The sequence below is a fragment of the Hyaena hyaena genome, unplaced genomic scaffold (assembly GCF_003009895.1).
Source record: "Hyaena hyaena isolate Hyena2069 unplaced genomic scaffold, ASM300989v1 scaffold_132, whole genome shotgun sequence".
NCBI lineage: Eukaryota > Metazoa > Chordata > Mammalia > Carnivora > Hyaenidae > Hyaena > Hyaena hyaena.
The window spans coordinates 1,826,543-1,852,170 of record NW_024080764.1 but is presented as its reverse complement, the minus strand read 5'-3'; the positions used below and the strand labels follow the sequence as shown (position 1 = coordinate 1,852,170).

General features: G+C 33.2%; 1 protein-coding gene across 1 annotated transcript in view; it reads left to right on the top strand.

The window, feature by feature from the left end:
- The window catches only part of ROBO2 (roundabout guidance receptor 2), a 610,598-nt gene that overhangs the window by 517,117 nt on the left and 67,853 nt on the right, over positions 1 to 25,628 (top strand). Inside the window, exons 13-16 of the mRNA XM_039237972.1 lie at positions 3,689 to 3,810; positions 11,447 to 11,678; positions 14,597 to 14,721; positions 17,084 to 17,255. Coding sequence (XP_039093903.1) covers positions 3,689 to 3,810; positions 11,447 to 11,678; positions 14,597 to 14,721; positions 17,084 to 17,255 — 651 coding nt within the window. The remainder of the gene's footprint in view (positions 1 to 3,688; positions 3,811 to 11,446; positions 11,679 to 14,596; positions 14,722 to 17,083; positions 17,256 to 25,628) is intronic.

The following is a 25,628-nucleotide window of genomic DNA, read 5'->3' as shown; positions in this document are numbered from 1 at the left end:
AGTGTCTTTTATTTTAGCAAACCAGATGGTTAAAGGAGCAATTTGTGTCAGAAAGGAGTAAATGAAGTTTTCTTTATGAGGTATGTGATTCTTTGGGCTAATAAAAAAAAATATTTAAAGAACAAAACAAGCAAGCGAAGGAAAGAAAAAGAAGAGGGAGGCCAACCAAGAAGCAGATTCAACTATAGAGAATCAACTGATGGTTACCAGAGGGGAGGGAAGGTGGGGGAATGGGTAAAATAGCTGATGGGGATTCAGGAGTGTACCTGCTGTGATGAGCATCCGGTCTTGTATAAGAAGTGTTGACTCAGTATAGTGTACACCTGAAACTAATATTACATTGTATGTTAACTAATTGGAATTTAAATAAAAACAAAAAGAACCCACCGAGTAAATTATAATCTCAAAACCAAAGTTTTTCTTCTAATCTTTCGTAGTCTGTCTCTTCAACTTAAGATGTCATGAAGTCTAGGGGTTAATACAGGATGTTGCACTACAATTTCCCTTCCTACTAGTAGATGGAATTAATAAAGCAGACATTGTGGCTTTATTATTTGTTACAACCTACTTCCCACAGGGTTCTGGAGAAAGGGTTAATGATTTCATATTTGTAAAAGGCTTTGAACAGGATATAATTCAAAGTAGTATTTTTATGCAATGAAAAGCACCATACAGCCATAAAAATATTATTATAATTACAATGTAGTTCGGTGATAGTAACTAGCATGCTATTATAACAGAGAAGGGTGCCTTAAAGGAATCAAGTGAAATAAAGTCACCACGTGATTTTTAACGTTGCTGACATGATGACAGTCAGGGGAGGAGGGAATGCCACTTTGCTATTGTTCTCTAAGCAGTAATGTGATTAATTTTCCATGATGATAAAGGGCCTGTAGGTAAAGAACCTGTCTCTAGAGAAAGAAAAAGTACAACAAGGAATTTGAAGATTTGAAACTGGTTATATTTTACCTTGCTTACATCCAGTCTCCTATAGTGTGTCTGAATTTAACGAGTAAATTAAATTATTGAACTTGAAGAGGTATATGGTTTTCCCTCAAGAAATTATAGTACAAGATCATTTTTGCTAGTGGAGATAGAAATAGGTTTTGTGGGTAGTTGCTGTGGAAGGTGGAAGATAACAGAATGGGCGAGACTTTTGCTGTGATTGTATCCGGCAGACCTTCCTGATCATTCAGTAACTCTGTCAGACACTAAATCTTGACTCATGAAATAACTTCTTGGTGAAAAGGTCAAAAAAGATTAATGAAAAGTTGTTTGTGATTTGGCTTGTTCCAGTTGAGAGACTATATAGAGCAAAAGACTTATGTTCTCTTAACAGATATTTAATAGGAAAACTCATGTTTTGTGTCTGAATGTCAGGATCATTTTTTGACATCACACTTTTAGTAGCTTTGCATTCAGCAAAGCACTTCTTTTCAAAGAACGCTTTGCTGTGTGAGCTCTTATTTTTAAAGATATTAAATATATTTAAAGATATTAACTACCATAGAACTTAGAAATCTTTTATTTTAAAAAGGCAGAAAATACTTGTGCCATCAACACCACAGGAGACCATAGAGAGGACAGCAAATGTCAATATTATTCATATAATATTATTAATATGTTTTCCTGAATCAAGTAAAACTAGTTATGCTATTTATGTTAAAGATGAAAAAGACTGGAATTGGGGGAAAAAAATCACCAAAGTGTAGTTCCCAATTGTTTATGTTCTAGTTTATTCACTCGTTTTTTTTTTTTTATTATTATTATTTACATTATACATTTTCCAAATAACAGCAGCAAATGTTATGTCCTGAGTTATGAGGTAAGTTCATGCTCTACTCAGTTGGTCAGAGGGTTGGAACACAGCAAAAGAGATCTAATATATTTTAATCCTATTTTAATTAAAATCAAGTCTGTATATTATTGATATGAAATCCAAATACTAATAAAGGCAACACTTTCATTACATACTGTATGCTAATGCCAAACTTATGCATTCTTCCAAGCCATGCTAAAATCCTTGAGCATTTTATTTTCTTTTTGGAATCTTTTGAGTATAGACGACACACAATATTACATTAGTTTCAGGTGTACAACATAGTAAGCCAACATCTCTATATATTATGCGATGCTCCCACAAGAGTAGCTACCATCTGTCACCATCCAACACTATTATAACATCATTGACTATGTTCCCTATGCTGTGGCTTAAAAATAGATATTAATTTGTTTTTAAATTTGAGTATAATCAGCATTCAGTGTTATATTAGTTTTAGGTATACAATAGTATGATTCGATAATTCTATACATTACTCATTGCTCATCACAATTTGTGAACCCTTAATCCCTCACCTAGTTCACCCATATCCCACCCCCATCCTGCAACCACCAGTTTGTTCTCTGGTGGTTGTGTGCCCTATGCTGTGGCTTTTATCCCATGACTTATTCATTCAATAACTGAAGCCTGTCCTGTGCCTCCCACTCCCCTTCACCCATTTGGCCCATACCCCTCACTTTCACTATTGATGTCCCAATTGAAGTTAGTGTACCCGGTTTAAGTTACAACTGAGAGAGGCACTTCAAAATATTTTTGCAAGAGTGTTGCATTGTGGCGTAAGAAAATAGGAGAAAACAGAATTAGGAAATGAATTATTTCAAATTAGACTCCTTCCTTAAAAGATAGTTGGAGAAAAACAATTCAACTTGATTCTGCTGTGCACTAGTTAAAGCAGTTAATTTGAGTGTGTGTGAAATTCAGTCTATGGTATCAGTTTGATGAACTGGATGTCTAATTTATCTTATTTTTTTTTCTTAATGGACACATATAATATAAACCGTTTTCTGGAACAGTAGAGTAGTATTTCATGAACGGTGAATACAGGGACAAATAATGTATGGCTGAGAGGATATCATTCTCAATATTGCGGTTATTTTTCCCTCTTCCCTCTCCTTATCACTTCCAAAAAGCAGCTGAATTCCTCTTTTATTTGCCAGATATTGAAGTTCTGCTCAAAGTTTATTACTCTAGAAATGTAGAAATGTATTCTACAATTTTCAATCAAAAGTATTTTTGTGAATTTGGGGAGCTTTTCTCCTTCTTTCTCTCACTTTGTTAACCTTTAGAGACATAATTCACTTCCCAGGTCCCCCTGATTACATTCTTTCTGTCCTTCCAACCTGGAATAGGTCAAGTAGTGAGAACACACAGTCTACCAATTGGGACAAAGGATTAAACACATTCCTAAACAGGAGTTTTCAGATATTACTCCATTAACTACTCAGGAAAGTCCTTCCCTATGCCAGCATCTATAGAAAACTCTTCTTAAAGAAGTCTGATGGCACATATGTTTTTCCTTAATAAGCAAATACTAGATCTTCCAAAAGAATACATTTGAAGGGAGTAAGAGATTATAAGCACTTTTATTAATATTATTTTAGTAAATATAAATATCATCTCTCAAATTAGGTCCTATTAGTCTGGGTGGTATGTATATATATATATACAAATTAGACTCCTTCCTTAAAAGATATATATATATATATACTCTAACGTTGTTGTTTTGTCACAACGTTTTAATGTTTAACCCTGCAATTATTTTTAATGACCCATAATAGTGTCTTGTATAATATACATTGGGATTTTACTATGAATTTTTTTAAATATTGGGAATGGTTATCTCTGTAGATATCAGCCCACCAGCACAAGGAGTGGACCATAGACAAGTACAGAAAGAACTAGGAGATGTCGTTGTTCGTCTCCATACTCCAGTTGTGTTGACTCCCACCACTGTTCAAGTCACATGGACGGTAAGTTTCAAAGGCCGTAGTAACGGCAGTGTCTTTTATTCCTTTAAGGAAACAACTCAAAAGAGGAAAACGTGAATCAACACACAAATAGTAATAGAAACCCTCATTTGAATCAAGGTGGAATCAACGGTAAAAAAGAAAAATATTCAAGAGAATGAAAAAGTGAAGATAGTTTGATTGCAATAGAACTATGACGTTTCATCTTATTTTTTAAAAGTTTTATTGAGATATATTTAACATATCACAGGGCACACAACTCTGTTCTCACTGTATTTTCAGAATTGTGCAGTCATCCTCAAAATATGACTTTAGAACATTTCATCAGAAAATAAAACGCTTGTGTTCATTTGCAGTGCCTCCTCCATTCCCCGTGCTTTAGCCCTCTGCAAGCACCTGTCTACTCTCTATCTCTGTAGATGTGCCTGTCCCTCTCATGTGAATGAAATCATGCAGTGTGTAGCCTTTCGTGTCCCGCTGCTTTTACTCAGTGTCAGGTTTTCAAGGTTTAACCATGTTGCAGCATATGTGTCAGTACTTTGTTCCTTTTTATTTCTGGATAACATTCCATCACACAGATCTATCACATACTCCGTTTATTCATCAGCTGATGCACCTTTACGTTGTTTCCACTTTTGGCTGCTCTGAAGGAGGGCTCCATAAACATTTGAGTACATGTTGACATATGTTTTCATTTCTCTTGCAATCTACCTAGGAATTGCTGAGTAAAATGATAACTCTGTAACATTTGGATGAACTGCCAAAATGTTTTCACAAGTGGTTATACCATTTTATGTTTCCACCATCAATACTTGAAAGTTCCAGTTTCTTCCACCTCCTCCCCAGTTTCTCTCACAACCTCTGCAACACTTGTTATCTTCTGTCCATTTCATTATAACCATTCTACCACTAGAATGTAAGTGGAATATCCTGTAAGTGGTTTTGATTTGTATTTCTTTAATGACTAATGGTGTTTTCCATCTTTTCATGTGCTTGAGCATTTGTATACCTTCTTTAGAGGAATGTCTATTCAAATTCTTTGCTCATTTTTAAGTTGGGCTGTTGTCCTTATTTTAGATGTGTGTTTCTTATATATTGGATAAAACCGCTTTTCAGATATATGATTTGTAAATATTTTTTGTCAGTAAAGATTTTCTCTGTGGGTTAGTTTTGAATTTCTTCATTTGAAGCACAAAAAAATATTAATTTGAAAGTTTCTTTCTGAATTTAAATAAATCATCTGTACATTCTTTTAGCTGAACCTCAAGTAGCAGCACCAAAACATGAATATGATTTTAGTAATTTGACATATATAGTAAAAAAAAGGAATGGATTTTAAGAAATAAGTGGATATGTTAGTATATGCTAAGAATATTGACTCCCTGAATTATTAAATGTCAACCTGCCCATTGTTATATCAAAATTCAAAATGCCTTGCCACTGCAATGAAAACAACAAATAGCATAAAAATAGCCACATTAGTCATATTAGAGAATACTAACATTTGTGTATATGTGTTTGTATCTATGTGTGTACCTGTGATTTGAGAAGAGCCAGATAATGTTCTTCCCTGTGCATAATATAGTTAGTGCCAACTTATTTATATCTATGTGTTCTCTATTATAACCTCTAAGAATCCATAATATATCAGGATGTTAGAGCAGTACAACTTTTTTAAGCCCTCTATGTATGTGATAGATCTTATATATTGTATAAGTAATAGACATTTGAGTTATGGATAGTTATAATTTTTTTTACTTTAATTATAGTATTAATTAAGATTTATAATATTAATTAATTTTGTCAGTATTGTTACTGTTGCTGTTTTGACGCAGTAGAAGAATGACTAAGTAAGAAAAAATTAGATTTTCACCTTCAGCTTTTAGAGTCCAAGTTTCTTTAGGGAAATAACCATTTATCAACTCCATCAACAAAGGAAGTTGAGAAAGGGAAATGGGTTATCTTTCATCAGTTCTTAATTATATTTTAAGTATAAAATACAATTAAAGAGAATTATTACAGTGTCCCCTCAGTAATAAATCCATTGAACAAATCCATCAACAGGCATTTTTGTGGGCTAGTTTTGTACTAGATTTGGAGGAGAACTATATAAAAAGACACAAATCTACTTGAGAAAAACATGGAAATCTTTAATGGCAGTAGAGAGGGATGAGAGCCGTAATAGGCGTATATGGACCCTATAGAGAGGTTTCAATCAAAGAAGACGTAGTTAACTCTATTCTCAGGCCCTAGAAAAGGCATCACCACTCATTTTCAACTATATGGGGAAGTATGAAAGTATTACCATATTAGAACAGGAAAACCCAAAATAACATTTAAGGCTGTTTAGTGAACTTCTATAATTTTATAAAGGAAGCCAATGTATTTTGGGTTGAATGATACTCCCAATATTCCACACCTATAAAAATAGGGTTAGAATTATATTAGAATATAGAATATATTCTAGAATATAGAATTATATTAGAATATATTTTTGTGGGTTTTTTTTTTACTTTAAAGATAAACTGTAGACAAATATATATATTTTCAAAAGGCATGCATTTTAATGGTAGAATTAATTTGGCACCTGGTCCTAGATGGGGCATTTTGTTACTTCTTAAGCCACATCACATGATCAAAACTTTGGCCTACAAGTACAAAATCGGCTAATACTTCAACAAAAATAAGACTAAATATATAATAATTATTTAAGATTACATTGTTTCTGATTCCATTTTTAACATTATTTTGCATAGTCTTATTCTGTTTTCTGCGTATAATGATTTCTATTCTTCCGTTCCCATGGAGGAACATAATGACCTCATCATTTTTCCAATGGCACAGTGGGGGTATTATCTGACATGCCTCTTCCATCCTTCTGTAACTTTGACCGAATATAAAACTAGCAAAGCTAAGCAAAGAGTTGTATTTTTAAAGCAGATTTTTCTTCATTCTCAATTGAAAAAGTCTTCTCAGCTCTGTTGGGAGTTTTGAAAGGGCTTCTAAATGTGGAAATTATTTGAGTAAGAATCAAAGTCATTATGTTTATGAAGTTAATCACTTTAAAAGTTACTGAGTTTAAAAGAATAAATCAAATCAGATCAAAATTGCAGGTCTGTAGTCTGGGAGTTCTTCCAGAAGAGGAACCTTGTCATATTCCTCTCTGTATCCCACGAAGCTTGTCATTATTGGTTTGCATATCTTTTCTTCTCATGAGCTTGGCTTCTGTAGTCTGGAGTTTATGTTTTTCATTTTTGTTTTTTCATGGCAGAGCATGTGTTACAAAATGCCTTTTCAATAACTCTCTGTTGAATGATCAGATTGTTTCTATACATTTTTATTTTTGTTTTAAAAAAGAAAGTGTTCAATTATATAACAGGGTATTGTTCCCCACGAATCTGTAGTTACACATAAGTATGTATCCGAGACGTAACTTTAGTGAAATAAAGTCAGACTGGGGTAGGGGTCACTTGCTAAAGAAATTATAACCAAATATTTTATTTCCAGGTCATAGTTTCCATTGTTAAATGTATATGCTCCTTAATTTATTGCACTGTTCGTGTATATTCCCCTTTGCATGTGTTTAGATTTGGAGGCCAGCTGACGTGGGTTTCCAAGGCTAATCTTGAAGTTAACAGTAGTTAGTAATGGCTGCTTTCTAAAGATGACTGCTCTTATAATGAGGATAGGCAAAAATGATAAGAATATGAATGTTTCACACAGAAAATAGCAATAAATCTCTTATTTAATAAATCTCTTATTTACTCTAGTTTGTGTGTGTGTGTGCGTGTGTTTTTGTTCAAGGACAAAAAGAACCACAGATCCTTTGCCCCTTAAACATCACAAATCCTGAAATTGAAAGTGTGCATTGGCAAATTGAAATTTCAAGTCTCAGCTTAATCCAGATCAGTCACTTAGCAGGCTTAGCTCACAAAAGAAAATTCACTTTGAATTTTCAGATGAAATGGACTTTATCTTTAAATTGAAAAGATAATGGTAAGCATCTCACTTAAACATTTTAATGGGCATGCTGATTTGAGGGTCACATATGGACCCTTTTTTCTTTTTACCATATCCCTTACTTCACAAGAGTGCTCTGTCATTGTGCATCCCTACAAATTACAAAGTTCTTTAACTTATAACAGTCATTTAATTGTATCTGGCTCCATGCAGTATGAATATTATTTGAGCAAATCAAGAAAACTGAGGCTCAACTGGGTGTTGTATGTAAGTGATGAATCACAGAAATCTACTCCCGAAGCCAACAGTACACTGTATGCACTATATTTTAGCTAACTTGACAATAACATATATATATATATATATATAACACATATATATATAACACATATATATATAACACATATATATATAACACATATATATATAACATATATATATATATATATATATGTAATAGCTATCTCTGAAAAAAAAATAAAGAAAAGAAAACTGAGCCTCAGAAAATTAAAAGGCTGAGCTGTAGCTTATTTGGACCTTATGACTAGAAGATGGAAATTTGCTTCTTCCTTTGACATTTTCCTTAAGACAAAGCTTTTTTATTCCTGTTTCAGAAAATACAATTTTTTTAATTCTATAAACCCATGGCTTTGTAGCCAGATTCTGATTATAATCAACTCCAAAGAAAATCCTCCTTCTTATAAACAGAATGTTAATAAAACCAGTGGCAAGCATATGGTTTAACTTGAAAATGACCGCCTGTCAAAACGTGCTCTAAAAGTCAGTGGTGGAAAACACGTATCCAATAAAAATCCCACCTAGTTTTTTAAAGGTAATGTTTGGCGTTTTCATTTTTGATTCCACCTGTAACAACAAATTTTCTCCTGAAAAGAATGTATTGCAACTGCACAAAATCAAGTTAAACTATCAGTTATTAAGCAGGCCGTTAGAATATACTGGTTGAAGGCAGTGTACAGTGAAGTGAGGAGACAATGTTGTGTAGTAAACATTAGCTTCATAAAGTCCCTAAAACACTTAATTAATGAAAACCAAACATGGATAAAACCAATTTACCCTGATTTACAGACTCTCTTCATCTGGAAACAGCTGCTTAATGTTCTTCTTAAAAACACAGCTTGCTTCTTTCAGTATTAACAAGCTATTATTGTGAGTTACGTCTTTCTTTCAGTATATAAATTCACTTAAAGCGAATGCAGAGAAGTTTATAAAATGCCAGCTTAATGTTGTTTTAACATATGCTGCAAGGAATTTTTTAACATTGACAGTTTTGATTAAAGACATCTCTCTTTGGCTCTCATAAATTTAACTTTTTGCTTTTGAGTCACCTTGTTTTGTAATGTCAGAACAACTTCTGCTTTTCAAAAATTATGCCTTTTAGCATGGATGCTAGCATGGTATGAGGTAGCATGAACAGGGATTCAAAGATCATGAGCTTTGGTGTCAGGACTGGGCTGACTTTTTCTTAACATAACCTCATCCTAGTGTAGCACTAATTCCAGAAAATCTTTGAGGGTTAGAAAACTGACAGGTGGATGAAGGAATTCTTAGTTGTTAAGACTTAGCTGGACATAGAAACACATATACTCAGCCCACCAGCTTCATGAACTCTCTAGCTTGGACCTTCTAAATATAGAAAAATATGCCTTTGTTCCATGAGATTTTGATTGAGGTTCTGTGTTTTTAAATTTTCTGCTTTCACTTAAATATAATTTTTAAATGCTGCAACTAATAAAGAAATGTTAGAAGTTAATACATAAGAGAATACCTTTTATTAATGTGTTAGCAGTTGGATGAAGACATTTTTAAAAGGTTGAAGTCACCATTTTCATCATCACCTTCTCTATTTCTTCTCTTCTCAACTTTCCTGAAATGAGGTCCTTCCATCTCTTCTCCATTAAATTTTGCACTTTATTTGACAGTGAAATATGTCAAGTTTAAGGCTTCTTAGAATATGGCTATTAAGCTAAAACATATGGAAATTAATTGAAGAGAGTGCTGTGATAGTTACTTTTAAATCCAACAATTCTTACAAAAAATGACAAGACATTAAAAAATGTTTAAAAAGCTAAAAATCCTCTTCTCTCTGAAAATGAAACAGTGTTTAATAAATGTGTAAGGAGAACATGTTTCATTAGTATCTTGCATTTTTTATGTATTCAGTTTTCATGTTATTATTATGAGTGAACAATAAAGCTTTTTCAAATTGTTATTTGATAGGAGTTTTCAGAATCAAAATTTCAGATTTTCATTCAAAACAACTGCTTATCCTCTGTACTTTTAAGTGAATGAAAGGATCAAGAAAGTTGTCAAATGGTGCCAATAGTGAGACTATTGAAGGAGCCAGAAACTGGTAAATTAATTAAAGTCTTTCATTCAATATTTGTGAGTGGGTATAAGTTTTTCATATGCCTTTTTTTAAGTTTATGTATTTTGAGAGAGAGGGAGCACAAACAGAAGAGGGGCAGAGAGAGAGCAAGAGAGGGAATCAGTCAAGATTCCACACATGTCAGCACAGAGCCTAATGAAGGGCTCGATCCCACAAACTGTGAGATCATGACCTGAGCCAAAGTTGGGTCAGTCACTCAACTGACTAAGCCACACAGACGCCCCTTCGTATTCCTTTAAAACAGATACTCTAGCTTCACAATTCCTAGTCTTCTCATACGCTTTCTCCAGCCATAGGAATTTTGTTCGTTTGTCTGAGAGAGAGAAAGAGAGAAAGAGAGAGAGGGAGGGAGGGAGCGAGACCATGCATGCACGTGTGCAGTCAAGGGGGGGGGGAGAGAGAGAGAGAGAGAGAGAGAGAGAGAGAGAGAGAATCTTAAGCAGGCTCCGTGCTTAGCATGGAGTCTGATTCAGGCCTTGAACCCAAGACCCTGGAGTCATATCCTGACCTGAAATTAAGAGTTGGATGCTAAACTTACTGAGCCACCCAGGCAGCCCACCATAGGAATTTTATACATGCTGTTTCTATACTTCTTCCTCTGAAATAAATGATCCTACTTTCCTTGCAGATCTTAGCACTTGCTCTTTTTTAGGAAGATTCTTTCTTCTCTTTCCCAGTAGTAGATTCTGTCAACTTCCTCTATACTCTAGGTTTTCTTAGCTTCTTGTCTATCTCATTTATAACATTTGTTTATATATAGATTAGTTATAAATGTAGCTTGACCAATAACTTGATTACTAGGAGTTCAAGAAATGTTTTGAGTGACTGAAGACATTAGTGAGTGGACAAAAGAATAGAAATTCCTGAGAAGCAGCACATTACATATCCAGTCCTAAAAGTGGGAACTGTTGAATTTAGGAAGAGAATGGACAGATGAGAAATGAAGCTAGACACATCAGCAGCTCTGGGCCTTATCAGGCCTTGTGTGCTACTTTAAGGAATTTGAGTTAATTAAGTAGATATCTGGATACTATGGAGTATTGTAAACAAGAGAGAGTTGTTCCACTCTTCATTTTGGAAGTAACGTAAGAGCAATGTGAACTCAGAACTGAATCAGATACGAGATGCAGGGAGGTAAATTACAAAGCAATGGTGTCACTCAGATGAAAGTTGACGAAGACTGAAATAGGGACAAGAGAAATGAGGATGGATTCACTGTCATGTCTAAAATATTTCCATTTGGTTTCAAAAGCTTTATGCTATGTTTTTCAGGTTGATCGCCAGCCCCAGTTTATTCAAGGCTATCGAGTGATATATCGTCAGACTTCAGGCCTTCAGGCTCCATCGGCATGGCAGAACGTAGATGCCAAAGTCCCGACTGAGAGAAGCGCTGTCCTAGTCAACCTGAAAAAGGGGGTGACTTACGAAATTAAAGTTCGACCATATTTTAATGAGTTCCAAGGAATGGATAGTGAATCTAAAATAGTTCGTACTACTGAAGAAGGTCAGTTTTCAGATTTCTAGCAAAAGACAAACTTAAAACCTCATGAAGCCAATTTCTGTTAAAGTTCTAATTTATCACCTGCCTGAGAAGAATAGCAAGAGAGGATATAAAAAGTGAATTCAGGAAGTGTCATTTTCTCCTTTTTCTAAGAATCTCCTAGAATCTGAGTAATTTAAAAAAAATGATATTTGAATAATGTGATTTTTTTTCTTCAGTAAACATTTGTTCCAAAGTTTTCCAGTACAGTGGAACTTGATTACGATATTTTCCCATATTATTTTTTTAACATGGATTGAATTCATTAGGCTTTATTAAAGGACAGGCTACTGGAAACAACTCAAGAACACAGAGTATTCATTGTCACTCTCCTTTTTTATTTTTATTTTTTGATATATTACAACATGACATTGTTGTTTTTAATACATATAAGCCTCCTGCCAGTCTCACTCATAATTTCTTTTTTTTTTAATATTTTTTATTTATTTCTAGGAGAGAGAGAGAGAGACAGCGTGAGCAGGGGAGGGTCAGAGAGAGAGGGAGTCACAGACTCTGAAACAGGCTCCAGGCTCTGAGCTGGCAGTCAGCACATAGCCCGACGCGGGGCTCAAACCCACGAACCGTGAGATCATGACCTAAGCGAAAGTTGGACGCTTAACCGACTAAGCCACCCAGGCGCCCCTCACTCATAATTTCTAATTCAGAAGGCCACTTGCATGTTTGCAATATATTCTTATTAGTGACTTTCCCTGCCCCCCTTCCCATTTAGAAATTGTCTTGCATACACAAATACTTTAAAGTCAACCTGTGCTGGACGTGAATCTAATGTAGTTTTGAGCCAGTCATTTACCAGTGTCCCCTTCACTAAACTAGAGGCTAATAATAAATGGTACTATCAAAGTACAAAAAATCAGATGCCAAGTATAATAAATCCCCCGTTTCTGCTTTTCTACAAATTTTGTGTACACAGCTCTGTAAAAAGCTTTTTTTTTTTTTTTTTTTTTTTATCAGTATGAGAGTAATCTTAAGAAAATGCATGGAGGTTGCTTATGCTAATGTAGATGTTCCTCTTTGACAAAAGAGCTGTTAAGTTACACATATCTTATAAAAAGCATCCCAGTGAAAACGTTATGTTCGCATTGGTTTACAATATCAAATACTGACATGAGCAGCAGTATATATCGTAAAAATACCATTAATCTAATTTTAGGGTGTGTAAAGAAAAAAGTCCTAAAAATTAATAATAATATCTTCATCCACCGTTAAAATTTACTTTATGTTGAAAATACGTAGTACTCATGAGTGAAGTGGGTGAATTTATACAGAATGCGGTAGTTGAAGCACACTTCCACAAATGAATTCCACCGCAGTGGGACATTTCCTATCAATTAGACATTTGTCACCCATCGGTATGCATTCATTTCCAATGCATGCGGCCTTCGGAGGGTAAAAACGGGAACTCATCTGGGCTTCGTGTGGGAATGATGAGCAGTGACTTGGGCTCATAGAAAGAAACTGAGCCTTGAAGTAACTGACCCGTCAGGAAAGCAGGCATGGTGTTCTTTCTAACCCAGAAGGAAGTCGAATGAGAAACCAGTTTTAAAAAGTGTTATTTTTCCATGGAACACAAAACTGGTGAACACGTGGTTGAATTTATATCATTGTGCCCTATTTTGGAGCAATGTTATCGTGTAAAGGGATAAAAAAGACTGGTATACCATGTCTGTGTATAGCCTGTATCTTGATGCAAATAGGGTCATACCTCAGTGACCGATTTACTAAAGGTGGGGGACTTTATCGATAGGCTTTTAAAATATCTTTTACCATTCAATTGTACATATGTTCAAAGGACTCAACTATGTAGAGTTATGAAAGCATTGATCCTTTTACTTAAAAATCCCTTAATGACACAAAAATCTTTGAATTTTGTTTGAACTGCTATTTCATTTTGTTTTTCCTACTCGGAGATTTACTGAAAATTGATAAATTTTCTTGTAAAATTAGTATTTTTCAGTTCTCAAATAGACTGGAGAGCAGATGCTGTGATCTAAAATCAGAATTTTTTTCTCACTCATCTTTTCTCAGAATGATTATAATTAGTTATAGGAGAAACCATAAAGGATGAGAACTGTAGGAAATTAAAATCTATCCATTTCACATTTGACCCAACATGAACTGTTTTCATTTATAACTTCAGAATGTCTTGCCCATCAATATAAAATAAGCTTTAAATCTTAAATTATGAGTCGATGTGTAAGTCAATTATTTTTCCCAGTATGAAAAAAAGTTTTTTTTTCTTATGTTGGTGAAACGTATTGCTGTGTTTCTACTTTTATTTATTAAACACAAAATAAAACAAAACAAAAAGGTTGTTATTAATGACACCACTCAGAGAAAACATTTGATGAAAATTTGAGGAATACAGCCTCTCAGAATACTTTTGAAAGGGGTGTTCTTTTTTTCCCAGAAAGAGAGCCCATTGGAATCAAAAGAACCTAACTTCCAGATCCAGACATATCTGGGTTCAAATTCTTCCTTGATGTTTGACTTGGACAACTCTCTTACACTACTCTTCTCTTTCCTTTTCTGTAAAACTGAGATAAGAGTTGTTTTTGCTTCTTGAGGTTAGTGTGATAATTAAATATGACACTTAGCTTAGCACTGGGCATACAGAAAACACTCATTAGAATGTAAGTTGTTAAATTTATTATTGAGCACATATTAGCACGGCTGTTGTATTTGCTTTAATTCTATCCATTATATTTAAAGGACATTAAAAAAAGTCTGTCACGGTTGAACACTACATGCAAATCCAGAGTTCTGGAAACCAGACCTCATACTCTTATCTTCATATTCTATAAGTAGTATTAATGCACATCAAGACTTACAGTTTGTGTTTATTGTAATTACTTCCTCTGCAGCCCCAAGTGCCCCTCCACAATCTGTCACCGTGCTGACAGTTGGAAGCCACAATAGCACAAGTATTAGCGTGTCCTGGGACCCTCCGCCTCCAGACCATCAGAATGGAATTATCCAAGAATACAAGGTAGGGCCTGAATGAAGAAGGAAGGCTCCCAGAGAAGCTTCCCAAAGAAGCCTCAGTGTCACATGCAGGGGGTGTATCTCCAAAGGCTCTCTTGCTGAGTCTGCATATAACGTAATTTCTAGAGCTTTGTATGTATGACAGGTAAAGAAACAAATGCATAAGTACTTAGAACCAAACTCCAAGATACAGATAACACAAAGTCACTTGTGAGTTGTCACTAGTCAGCTGTAGCAGTGGTGTGTTTGGTTTTTGGTTTTTGGTTTTCTGTGTGGCATGATTTCAGAACCCAAAAGGTTTAGAGAGATTGGGTACGAGAGTAGGTAGTGAAACTCTCATTCTGGAAACTTCCAATGTCATTGTTGTTAAGTTTCTTTGTAATGGGCCTTAAGTTTTAGACTGTGGCCTCATAAAAAGATGCTTCCAAGGTTTAGAAAGTTGGAGGGGGAGCAGGTGATAGGAAGCTGGGCATCACCAGCTCCTGCTCTTACACTCTGCTTTTATCAATTTATTGAGATTTTGGAAATACATCACTTGAAGAAGGGGAGCCATTGAAAAATCAAATTACAAAAAAGACTAACTTACAAAAAATAGTTTATTATCTCATGTTTTAAGATAATAAACTTGTTGCTGTTTAGAAACAATGTATCTATTGTTTTCTTGCCATCATTTGATGTTTAAGAGACAGAAGATGTCTAACTTTGAGAAATAAGATTCTGATTAGCTGTGATGTGATTATTCAGAATACACACGACAGTAAAACACCTCATGAAGCCTTATAAAAATTCAAAACTCTGATTTTTGCTATTAATAAATATTTATGGAATTCTGAAAATTAACATGTTAGATAGATCTGTTAGAATAGAAATCTAGACACCCCACCTCACCCCAAAAGTTTATGGATGTTACGTAGAATGAAGCTGAATAATTGCACTGAAAGCATTGCAGATTGAATTCTGTTATTTCCAATAAAAAATAATAAATTCAAAATAGAATTTTCTTAGATGAAAGGTTAACTTACTGAAACAAGCAATGTATAGAAGCACTTACTCTAAAATTATTCCCATCACTTTATAAAGAAACATGGGAATGAAATATAAGAATAAGTTATACAATAACATAAGTATGATACATATGAAGCTTTAGAAATATTAGGGCACATTGTTTTAAGAGCAAAGAATGCTCTATTCTTGAGTGTGTGTGTGTGTGTGTGTGTGTGTGTGTGTGTGTGTTTTAATGAAGGTAAGATTATATTTGTGTATTATCTGGAACTAAATTTAAGTAAAATTCCATTTACTCAAATCCTGATTTTGATTATAACATGCTAAATTTTGTCCTAAGTTGTAAACTTTCTCACTCATATGGAATTGCCTTATTTTGGTAACAAAGTCTATATTTTGGTAAGGCCTAAAAATTCCTACATTAGTAATTCAGATATTATTGTATAAATAAAAGAAATATAGAGTTCACAGGAATTATTTTAAGTAAAAAGTCTCAGAAATTTACACATTTCATAAACAAACCATGTGTGTTTCCACTTATGTGTCTATATGTAGGTTACGAAATGCTGTATGTTATGAATACAAATATATATTCACAGTGTAATTCGTTTTGTAATGCATTTGACAGTAACAAATCCCCATATCCCAGAATGCCTTAAATTGTGATTCTTGTGGTAAAAGCCTAGGTTCTCTGGCATCAGTGTTTAAAGACTTCACCACTTTGTTCTCATGCATGTGTATGTGTGTGTGTACATATGTTTTGATCAATATTAAGATTTATTACTGTCAATGTAAATACTGGCTTTAATTTCATCTCAGTCAATACTTATAACTTAGGTCAATTAATCTTGTTAACTACCTCTGGGTAAGTTAATATTTTCTTAAATAAAATATAAATTATTTAGATATGCACCTATATACCTTGGACATTACAACTCATAATCACCATATTTTAATAGATTACATGCATAATAAATCTTGATAAATAAATCAAGCAGAGGAGTTACACCCTTTAATCCATACCCAGATGCTGTTTGCAACCACAGACCACTTTCCAGAGGTGTTAAAGGAATCATGGTGTGATGAGCATTCAGTGTTGATTATAAGATACAAAAGAACATGGCATAGTTTTAGCTTCCCTTATTGTTCTTCCTTTAATACACACACACACACACACACACACACACACACTGACACTGACACTCACACATAAATAAACTGCAAAATTGGGCTTTTGAAAATGTCATTAACAAATACTTCTATAAGCCAAGAGAATAGATTGGTTACTACTAAAAAAATATTTCATCAATTTAACAGAACGGATAATTTGGTATTCTTTTGTTATTCACTTTACATTTCTATAGATCTGGTGTCTGGGGAATGAAACACGATTCCATATCAACAAAACTGTGGATGCAGCCATTCGATCTGTAATAATTGGTGGATTGTTCCCAGGTATTCAATACCGGGTAGAGGTTGCAGCTAGTACCAGTGCAGGGATTGGAGTAAAAAGTGAACCACAGCCAATAATAATTGGTAAGTACCAGTGTGTGTGGCCTGTGCTTTAGAGTTAGTCAACTGGTAACAAGGTAGATTTTTTTAAATCTATATCCAAACAGTAGATATGCAGCAATGATTGAGAGAGTTCACTCACCATACAGGCAAATAGGTTGACAGACTAGGGTTTCTTATAAAAATAATTAGCAATTCCTTCCTCTCTTAAGATTCCCACAAACTTCTTTAAATTATTAGCACCAAGTCTTTAAATGCTGAAAGTTAGTTGGAAAATAATTTTCAGTCAATAATTTCATTAGTAATTTTGATGCCATTGAAATATAATAGGATATGAGGCAGTTACTGAAAGAGTACATTATGTTTCAAATCTGTATAGTTCCTTTTAGCCAGGAAAAGTGGCAAAATGTAACCAGAAACAGGCCAAAAGAAACTTTATTATCCAAATATATCCCAAAGAAGAAATCCCAACTTTTTTTTTTAAGTTTACTTGTTTATTTTGAGAAAGAGTGAGAGAGTGGAGAAGGGCAGAGAGAGAGGGAGATAGAGAATCCCAAGCAGCCTCTGCACTGTGAGCACAGAGCCCAATGCAGAGTTCTAACCTACAAACACTGAGATCATGACCAGAGCCGAAGTCAACAGTCAGATGCTTGCCCCACCGAGCCACCCAGGGGCCCCAAGAAGAAATCTGCTATCATCATTACAAAAAAATTATTCCCTAGTAGCATTGATTGTGTATGCCTGTTCTTGAAATATGTGTAAGTGAAATCAGACAAAATATAATAATTTGTGTCTAGCTTTCACTAAACAATGTGTTTTCAGATTTACCCAGGTATGTATTATGAAATTCATATGTGTTATTTCTGAGCAATATTCAACCTGGTGAATATATCATATTTTGTTTTTCTGCTTTTCTCTTGAGAGAATGAACATTCTTGTATAAGTCTTTTTGAGGACATATGTTTTTATTTCCTTTAGAGAAACATTTAGAAGTGGAATTTCTGGGTAATAGGATTGATATAGTTTATAAGAAGCTGCAAACACTTTTTCATGTTATTGTATAATTCTATACTCTCATTAACAAAGAATATGACTTTCCCTTTTTATACATCTACATTATTTGATGTTGACGGTCCATAATTTTAGCCATTCTAATGAGTGTAAAGGACTATCTCACAGTTGTTTTAACGTCAATATTCTTTGATAACTAGTGATGTTGAATAATTTTACATGTGTTTATTGGCCATTTGCATATTTTCGTATGTAAACTTTCCAAATCTTTGCCTTTTTAAAATTGTATTGCCTGTCTCTTATTACTGGATAGAAGTTATACTCTGGATATAAATTCTTTGCCATATATTTGTATTGCAAATATTTTCTCCTGGTCTATGGATTCCGTATTTGTTTTCTTAATGGTGTCTTTTGATCAGCAAAATTTTAAACTTTAGTGAACTACAATTTACCACATATTTCTTTTATGTATAGTACTTTCTAAGAAATTGTGGCTTACCTACAGATAGCAAAGGTATTTCTTATAGTTTCTTCTAGTAGCTTTATATTTTTAGCTTTTATGCTTACATCTATAATTCACCTAAAGTAATATCATGTGGTTTGAGGTGTGAGGATTATTTATTTTAATAACTATATCAGCACGTTTTCTTAAACTTTCCCTATGTGATTTTTTTTTATTATTATATTTGTACAATGTCCTTTTCTAACTGTTCTCAGTTATATGTAAATTTAATTTTACATATTGCCCTTTTATCTTTTGACCTTACTCACTTCACTAATTTTAATAGTTGTGACATATTTTTCTGAGTGTTTTCAAACAATATTCTATCTCTTTTCTTTTTTGTTTTAATATGGTAAATTCTACTGTATGGTTTGGAAGGTGAATAAATCTTGCACTTATTTCTGGGTTAAATCCCACGTGGTCGAAATATTTTTTTTTTCTACATATATTACTGGGTCTAATTGCTACCATCTGGTAAAAATATTGCATCTATGTTCATGAGGGATATTGATCAATAGATTTCTTTTCTTCTAATGTCTTTGTCAGGTTTTAGAATAAGAATGGTTAGCTTTATAGAAGGAATTGGGACGTATTCCTTTCTCTGCTGCAGTCTGTAACAGTTTTTGTAGGCCTTTCATTATTTCTTCCTGAAATACTTTGTAGAAATCAGTGATAATACCTGTGCCTAGAGATTTCTTTGTGGATTCAACTTATATTTATGAATTTACATTATTTAGAATTTTTCTTATGTTGGTTGTGATAAATTGATACTTGGTTTTGCCATCAGTGCATTTGTCTAATCCCCCTAAGTTGTTGAGCTTATTATCATGTGCTTATTTGCACTACTTCCTTATTTATAATACACTTAATTATAATGATTGCAGGATGTGTAGTAATGTCATCTCTTTTATTCTTAAATGCCAAGAATTTGTGTTCTCTCTCTCTTTTTCCTCCTTTTTTTGGTTCCCCCTCCAAGTTTCAAGCAGTCTTGATACAGATTTATCAATGTTATTGATCTTTTCAAGGTAGAAACTTTTGACTTTGCTATTTTTATTTGTTTTATTTATTTTCTTTCTAATTAATTTCTGTTCTTTTTTCTTCTACATACTTTTATGTTGCTTCTTAAGATAGATACTTATATCAATGATTTGGACTTTTCTTCTATTCTAGTATGGATATATAAAGTTATAAATTTCTTGCTAAGCACATGTTCAGCTGAAATCTTACACGTTTTGAGGTGTTATGTTTCCATTTATCACAATGTTGAAAATACTTTTCACTTCCCCTAAGGATTTCTTATACTTTGTAGAGGTTATTTGGAAGTGTATCATTATATTTCCAGATGTTTTGGGATTTTCCAGATAGCCTTTTCTTTCTGATTTAAAATTTAATTCCATTGAGGTCAGGGAATGTATGTTGTATGAATTTAGCCTTTAAATATGGAGAATTATTTTATGAACTAGCAATTGGTCTTAATGAGTGTTTCTTGTGCATTTGAAAAGTATGTATATATTTCTGTTCTGCAGTGGAATGTTCTATAAATGTCATGTCAAATTTGTTGGTAGTATTATTCAGGTCCTTACTGATTTTCTGCCTGTTGATTCTTTCAATCAATAAGAAAGGAATCTGGAAATTTATTATAATTAAAGATTTATGTATTTCTCCATTCCATCTATAAGTTTTTGTTTTTGCTACTCCTTTTAAGTGAATACACTTTAGGACTGTTATATCTTATTAATGAACTTACCCTTTATCATAATGGAATACCCCACTTTATAAAACAGTAAGAATCTTTTCCTGAAACTTACTTTGTGTAATTTTAGTACAGCGATATTATCTTATGACCGTTTACATCGTTTGTGGGGGGTTTTCCCATACTTTTACAGAGAAACTGTACATTTCTGTTATTTAAATTGCATGTTAACTCTTTTTTAAATTCAATACGATAGTCTTGGGGGACCTGGCTGGCTTAGTCCATTAAGCATCCCACTTCAGCTCAGGTCAAGAACTCATAGTTGGTGAGTTCAAACCTTGCATCAGGCTCTACTCTAACAGCTAAGAGCCTGGATACTGCTTCGGATTCTGAGTCTCCCTCTCTCTTTGTTCCTCCCTGGGTCACATTCTGTCTCTCAAAAGTAAACATTTAAAAATGTTTTTAAAATATGACAATCTTTGTCTCTTAATTGGAATGCTTAGACTATTATCTTTAATGTAATTAGTGATGTGTTTTGGCTTAGAATTGCCATCTTGCTATTTGTTTTCTAACTAACTTTATTCCTGTTTTCCTAATTTCCAAATTTATTCTGGATGCATTAAATAATTTTCTATATTTTATATCCACCATTGCATTCTTAGGTATAACATTTTTTTAATAGTGGTTACTCTAGGATTTGCCTATAAGGATCCTAAAAATTACAGTTCTATTTTCCTTGCTCTCAATATTTGCTATGGCTATAATTTACTCTTATACATGTAGTAAACACCAATATACAAACTAAATTATTAGTATTTGCTTTTCTTTAAATCATTAATTATATTTTAAGTGAATTAAAACTAAAAAAGTATTTTATGTTACTCATTCTTTTTTATGTTACTCTTTTTTTCCAGATATTTTGTTCCATAAATTCAATTTCCTCAGTATCCCTGAATTCCTCCATTTTTTTAAACTCAGGAATGCTGTTTAGCCACATTTGGGTTCCCCTTCACTGAATTACATTGTTGTATTGTCCTCAGATCAAAAGCTATGAAAATTATATGATTTTCCTTGTTTATTTCCCTTTTTGCACAGTGTTGCCCTTTTGTTTTATATATTTTGCCTAGTTTTCTACCTATTTATGGTGGGAGTACATGTCCTGTACCCATTATTTCTTTATGGGCAGAAATAGAAGTATTCAGTGAATTATTAATTTTATATAATACACTGTTGTGTTCTAGAATGTCCATTTGTTTTATTTTTCATTCCCCATATGTTTGTTCATTCTGACTCTATTAATTTCATGAACATATTGTAATGGCCACTTTAAAGCCCTTGAGTCCTACTTTCAACATGTGTATCATCTTATGGTCTGTTTCTATTTATTACCTTTTCTCTTTACCTTTGGTCATATTTTCCTATTGTTTGTGTCTTTTCCTGTCTTCCTTTCATTTCTTTGCTCTTGTTATTTTGCTCATTTTTGCATGGTTAGTAGTTCTGTTTTACCATATACTAGATATTGCAATATTTACCATAAAATTTTGTGATATTCTAAAGAATGTTGGGTTTTGTTCTAAAGTAAGTTATGTTACTGACTGATCATCTTGATCTTGTGGTGGCTTGGATTTTACATTTGTTAGTATAAGACTGTTTATATTGGACCTTATTCTCAAGCAAAATTTCAGCATGCTCTTTACTTCTAAGTCATGACTTGGAAGAGGGTTCTGTGAAAAGCCCAATATGTTTACCTGTTTTCCCAACTTGATGAAATTTGAGGATTGAACACAATCTTCTTTGTAGTGTACATCAGCTGAAAGTCTGTTCAGCCTTATCAGCTTTCTAGCTTTTGATTTTCACCAGATCCTTGGAATCTTCATTCTGAATGCAGTTAAGGGTTAACCTTAGGATGGGCGTTGGGAGGGGGGGTAGATTGGGGATTTGGGAACATCATTCTTCTGTGGCTGTTTCACATGGCTTCCCATGAAATTTTTCAGTTATTCTAACATCTCAGAACACTATGGTCTGACACCTCGGACCAGTACAATTGAGGATTTCAGCTTGGAATCTAGCTGCCCAGCACTGTAGAGATTGAAATCGTTAAGGGGAAAAGAAAGCCTCAAAAGTGTAGATTTCCCTTAGAGAACTTCTCTGCTTTTTTTTTTTTTTTTTAATGTTTTATTTATTTCTGAGAGAGAGAGACAGCATGAGAAAGGGAGGGTCAGAGAGAGAGGGAGACACAGAATCTGAAACAGGCTCTGAGCTAGCTGTCAGCACAGTGCCCAACGCGGGGCCCGAACCCACAAACCGTGAGATCATGACCCGAGCCGAAGTCGGATGCCCAACCAACTGAGCCACTCAGGCGCCCCAGAACTTCTCTGCTTTTAAGAGGCAAATCCTTTTAGTTCTCTCTGTTTTGATTTAGTTATTAGTATCTTCAATCTTTTAAAAAATACTCTTCTTAGAATATTTTCACATTTTAAGGATACTTGCTCAGAGGTTGATACAATAGAATGTGCCAGGGGGCAGCAGGTGGTACAGTTGGTTAAGTATCTGACTTTGGTCAGGTCATGATCTCACAGGTGGTGGGTTCAAGCCCCTCTTTGGGTTCTCTGCTATCAGCATACAGCCCACTTCAAATCTTCTGTCCCTCCTCTCTCTGTTTCTCCCCTGCTCTCTTTCTTTCTATCTCAAAAATAACATTACAAAAAAAAAAAAAAAAAGAATGTGCCAGTTCCATCCCTTCCTGTTTGTTTTCTTGAAATGATACACATAGAGTACACTGCCATTTTCTGGAAAATTATTTCTTATTACAAAATATTTATTGAATATGAAGAGATCTAACATTCAGTCATATTGTTGATTTTTTATATTTTAGAAGTTTTTGTTCTTTTATATATTAAAAGCTTTAAAGAGAAAAGTTATAGTATTAACTTTCCTTTAAATTGCCTTCCCTTTCTTAATTAGTCATACAGACTGAATTAATTTCTTAACCTGAGGGGAACCTACAGTCTTGCCCTTCTGAGATTTTCTAAAATAAATTGGAATAAGAGAGAAATACAGGTACACCCAAAAGGATTTAACTGACATATATATATATATATATATATATATATATATATATGTCACATATATATATATATGACTATATATATGTCATATGTATATATGACTATATATATATATGTCATATGTATATATGACTATATATATATATGTCATATGTATATATGACTATATANTTATTGAATATGAAGAGATCTAACATTCAGTCATATTGTTGATTTTTTATATTTTAGAAGTTTTTGTTCTTTTATATATTAAAAGCTTTAAAGAGACATATATATATATATATATATATATATATATATATATGTCACATATATATATATATGACTATATATATATATGTCATATGTATATATGACTATATATATATATGTCATATGTATATATGACTATATATATATATGTCATATGTATATATGACTATATATATATATATATAGTCATATATATATATAGTGTGTGTGTGTATGTATATATGTATAATTCAGAAATAAGCCATTAATTTTTCTCTGAAAAAAATGTTTATGAATCTTTAAAAAGCATTGCTTTCTATGAGAACTCTCAGGTAAGTAAACAAAGCTTTAAAGATTTTTACTCTCTTGCATATATGAAATACAATATTTCTAATTCAAAGATTGTCAAGTATCTATATTTTTACTTCCTGTTTTTTATATTACCTTTATTAATAAGTAAAATTCTCAAGCAAGGGAAGGCTTTTTAAAAATTTTTTTGTAGGACTACTTTGTTGTTCCCCATACTTGGGGGATTTATTACACTTGGAAGGAGGTAAACCATTACAAGAATACCATTCAACCAAGTTCATGTCATGTTGATTAAGAATTTAACAATTGTATAGTAACTTTAAAATAAGAAAGCTAAGAGTATTTTAGCTAAGAAAGCTTAGAGTATTTTAAATCAAAAAGAAAGTTTTCTTAAGATTCTATCATTTTTAAAAGGACTAAGTGTGTTCACATGTATAATTAGTACCTTTTGGTTTTTTAGTGTATCATATAACTGTTTCCAAATTTTCTATGAATAAAAATAATGTAATAAATAATATTTCTATCTTCTGTTCAAGCAGCTAGAATACGCAGTATTCAAGATGTAATCAAAGAGAATTGAAAAAAATACATGCACTCACGCATAAAAACACAGACACACACACCCACATACACGATTCAATGCAGAAAAGGCTATTTGTCCTCAAGAGATTTATTTCTTTTTAATATCTACCTTTGTACGGAAGAAGCCTTTAATTGTTTCTTTAATTACTCTAGCACATCTACCTTAACATCTTGTCTGATAACCTTATCTACACAACTGTTATTCCTTAGTTGAAAAGTGATTTAGTGATGGCTAATCTCTTTTTCTGTTTCAATCTGTGCTTTCTCTATTGTCTATTCAGTACTAGAAACAGCACTCAAAGTGACTCAAGCTCTACCTCATTTCCACTTTGCTTTAATTAAATCATGTATTGGCATTTGATGTAATTTATGGCTGATAATTTTAGATTTGTCTCATGCCAGACTACGTACTGTTTCATCTATTTCTTCTCAGTTTGGATTTTATTCCAGAAAGTTCCATTAAGGGAATATTAATTCAAATATCATATAAATACAATAAATAGCCTTACACAAGTTTAAAGCAATATTGTTCTTTTGTCTGTATTTTCCACTGGTAAAATGACTTTTACCTCAGTGGCTCCATAGTTCTAGACTGTTGCACTTACACATACAGAAATGCAACCACATGTAATTATATATGTAAGCATCTAAAAGTATTCCATGTAACAAATTTACTTTGACTTAAAATTTTCAGTAATCTTGTTTAATAATATAGCTATTGTTTCTTTAATCATTTAGCCATTTCATGCCTACCTTATAGAGTCGGTAATAATATGTGGAACAGCTGCAAACTTTCACAGTAATAGGTACAATCGAATCTGATGTGTCTAATTAATTTTTAGTCCCACAAATTAGTTTTGTTCTTCATTACTCTCCAATGGGAGGAAGACATTACATTTCATTATATTTTTTGTCTGCAAGAACAATGGAGCGTTACAGGTCACAGGCATCCCTTGTCTATGCTCTAATTAGTCCAACACACAACATTGTTTCAAAAATAC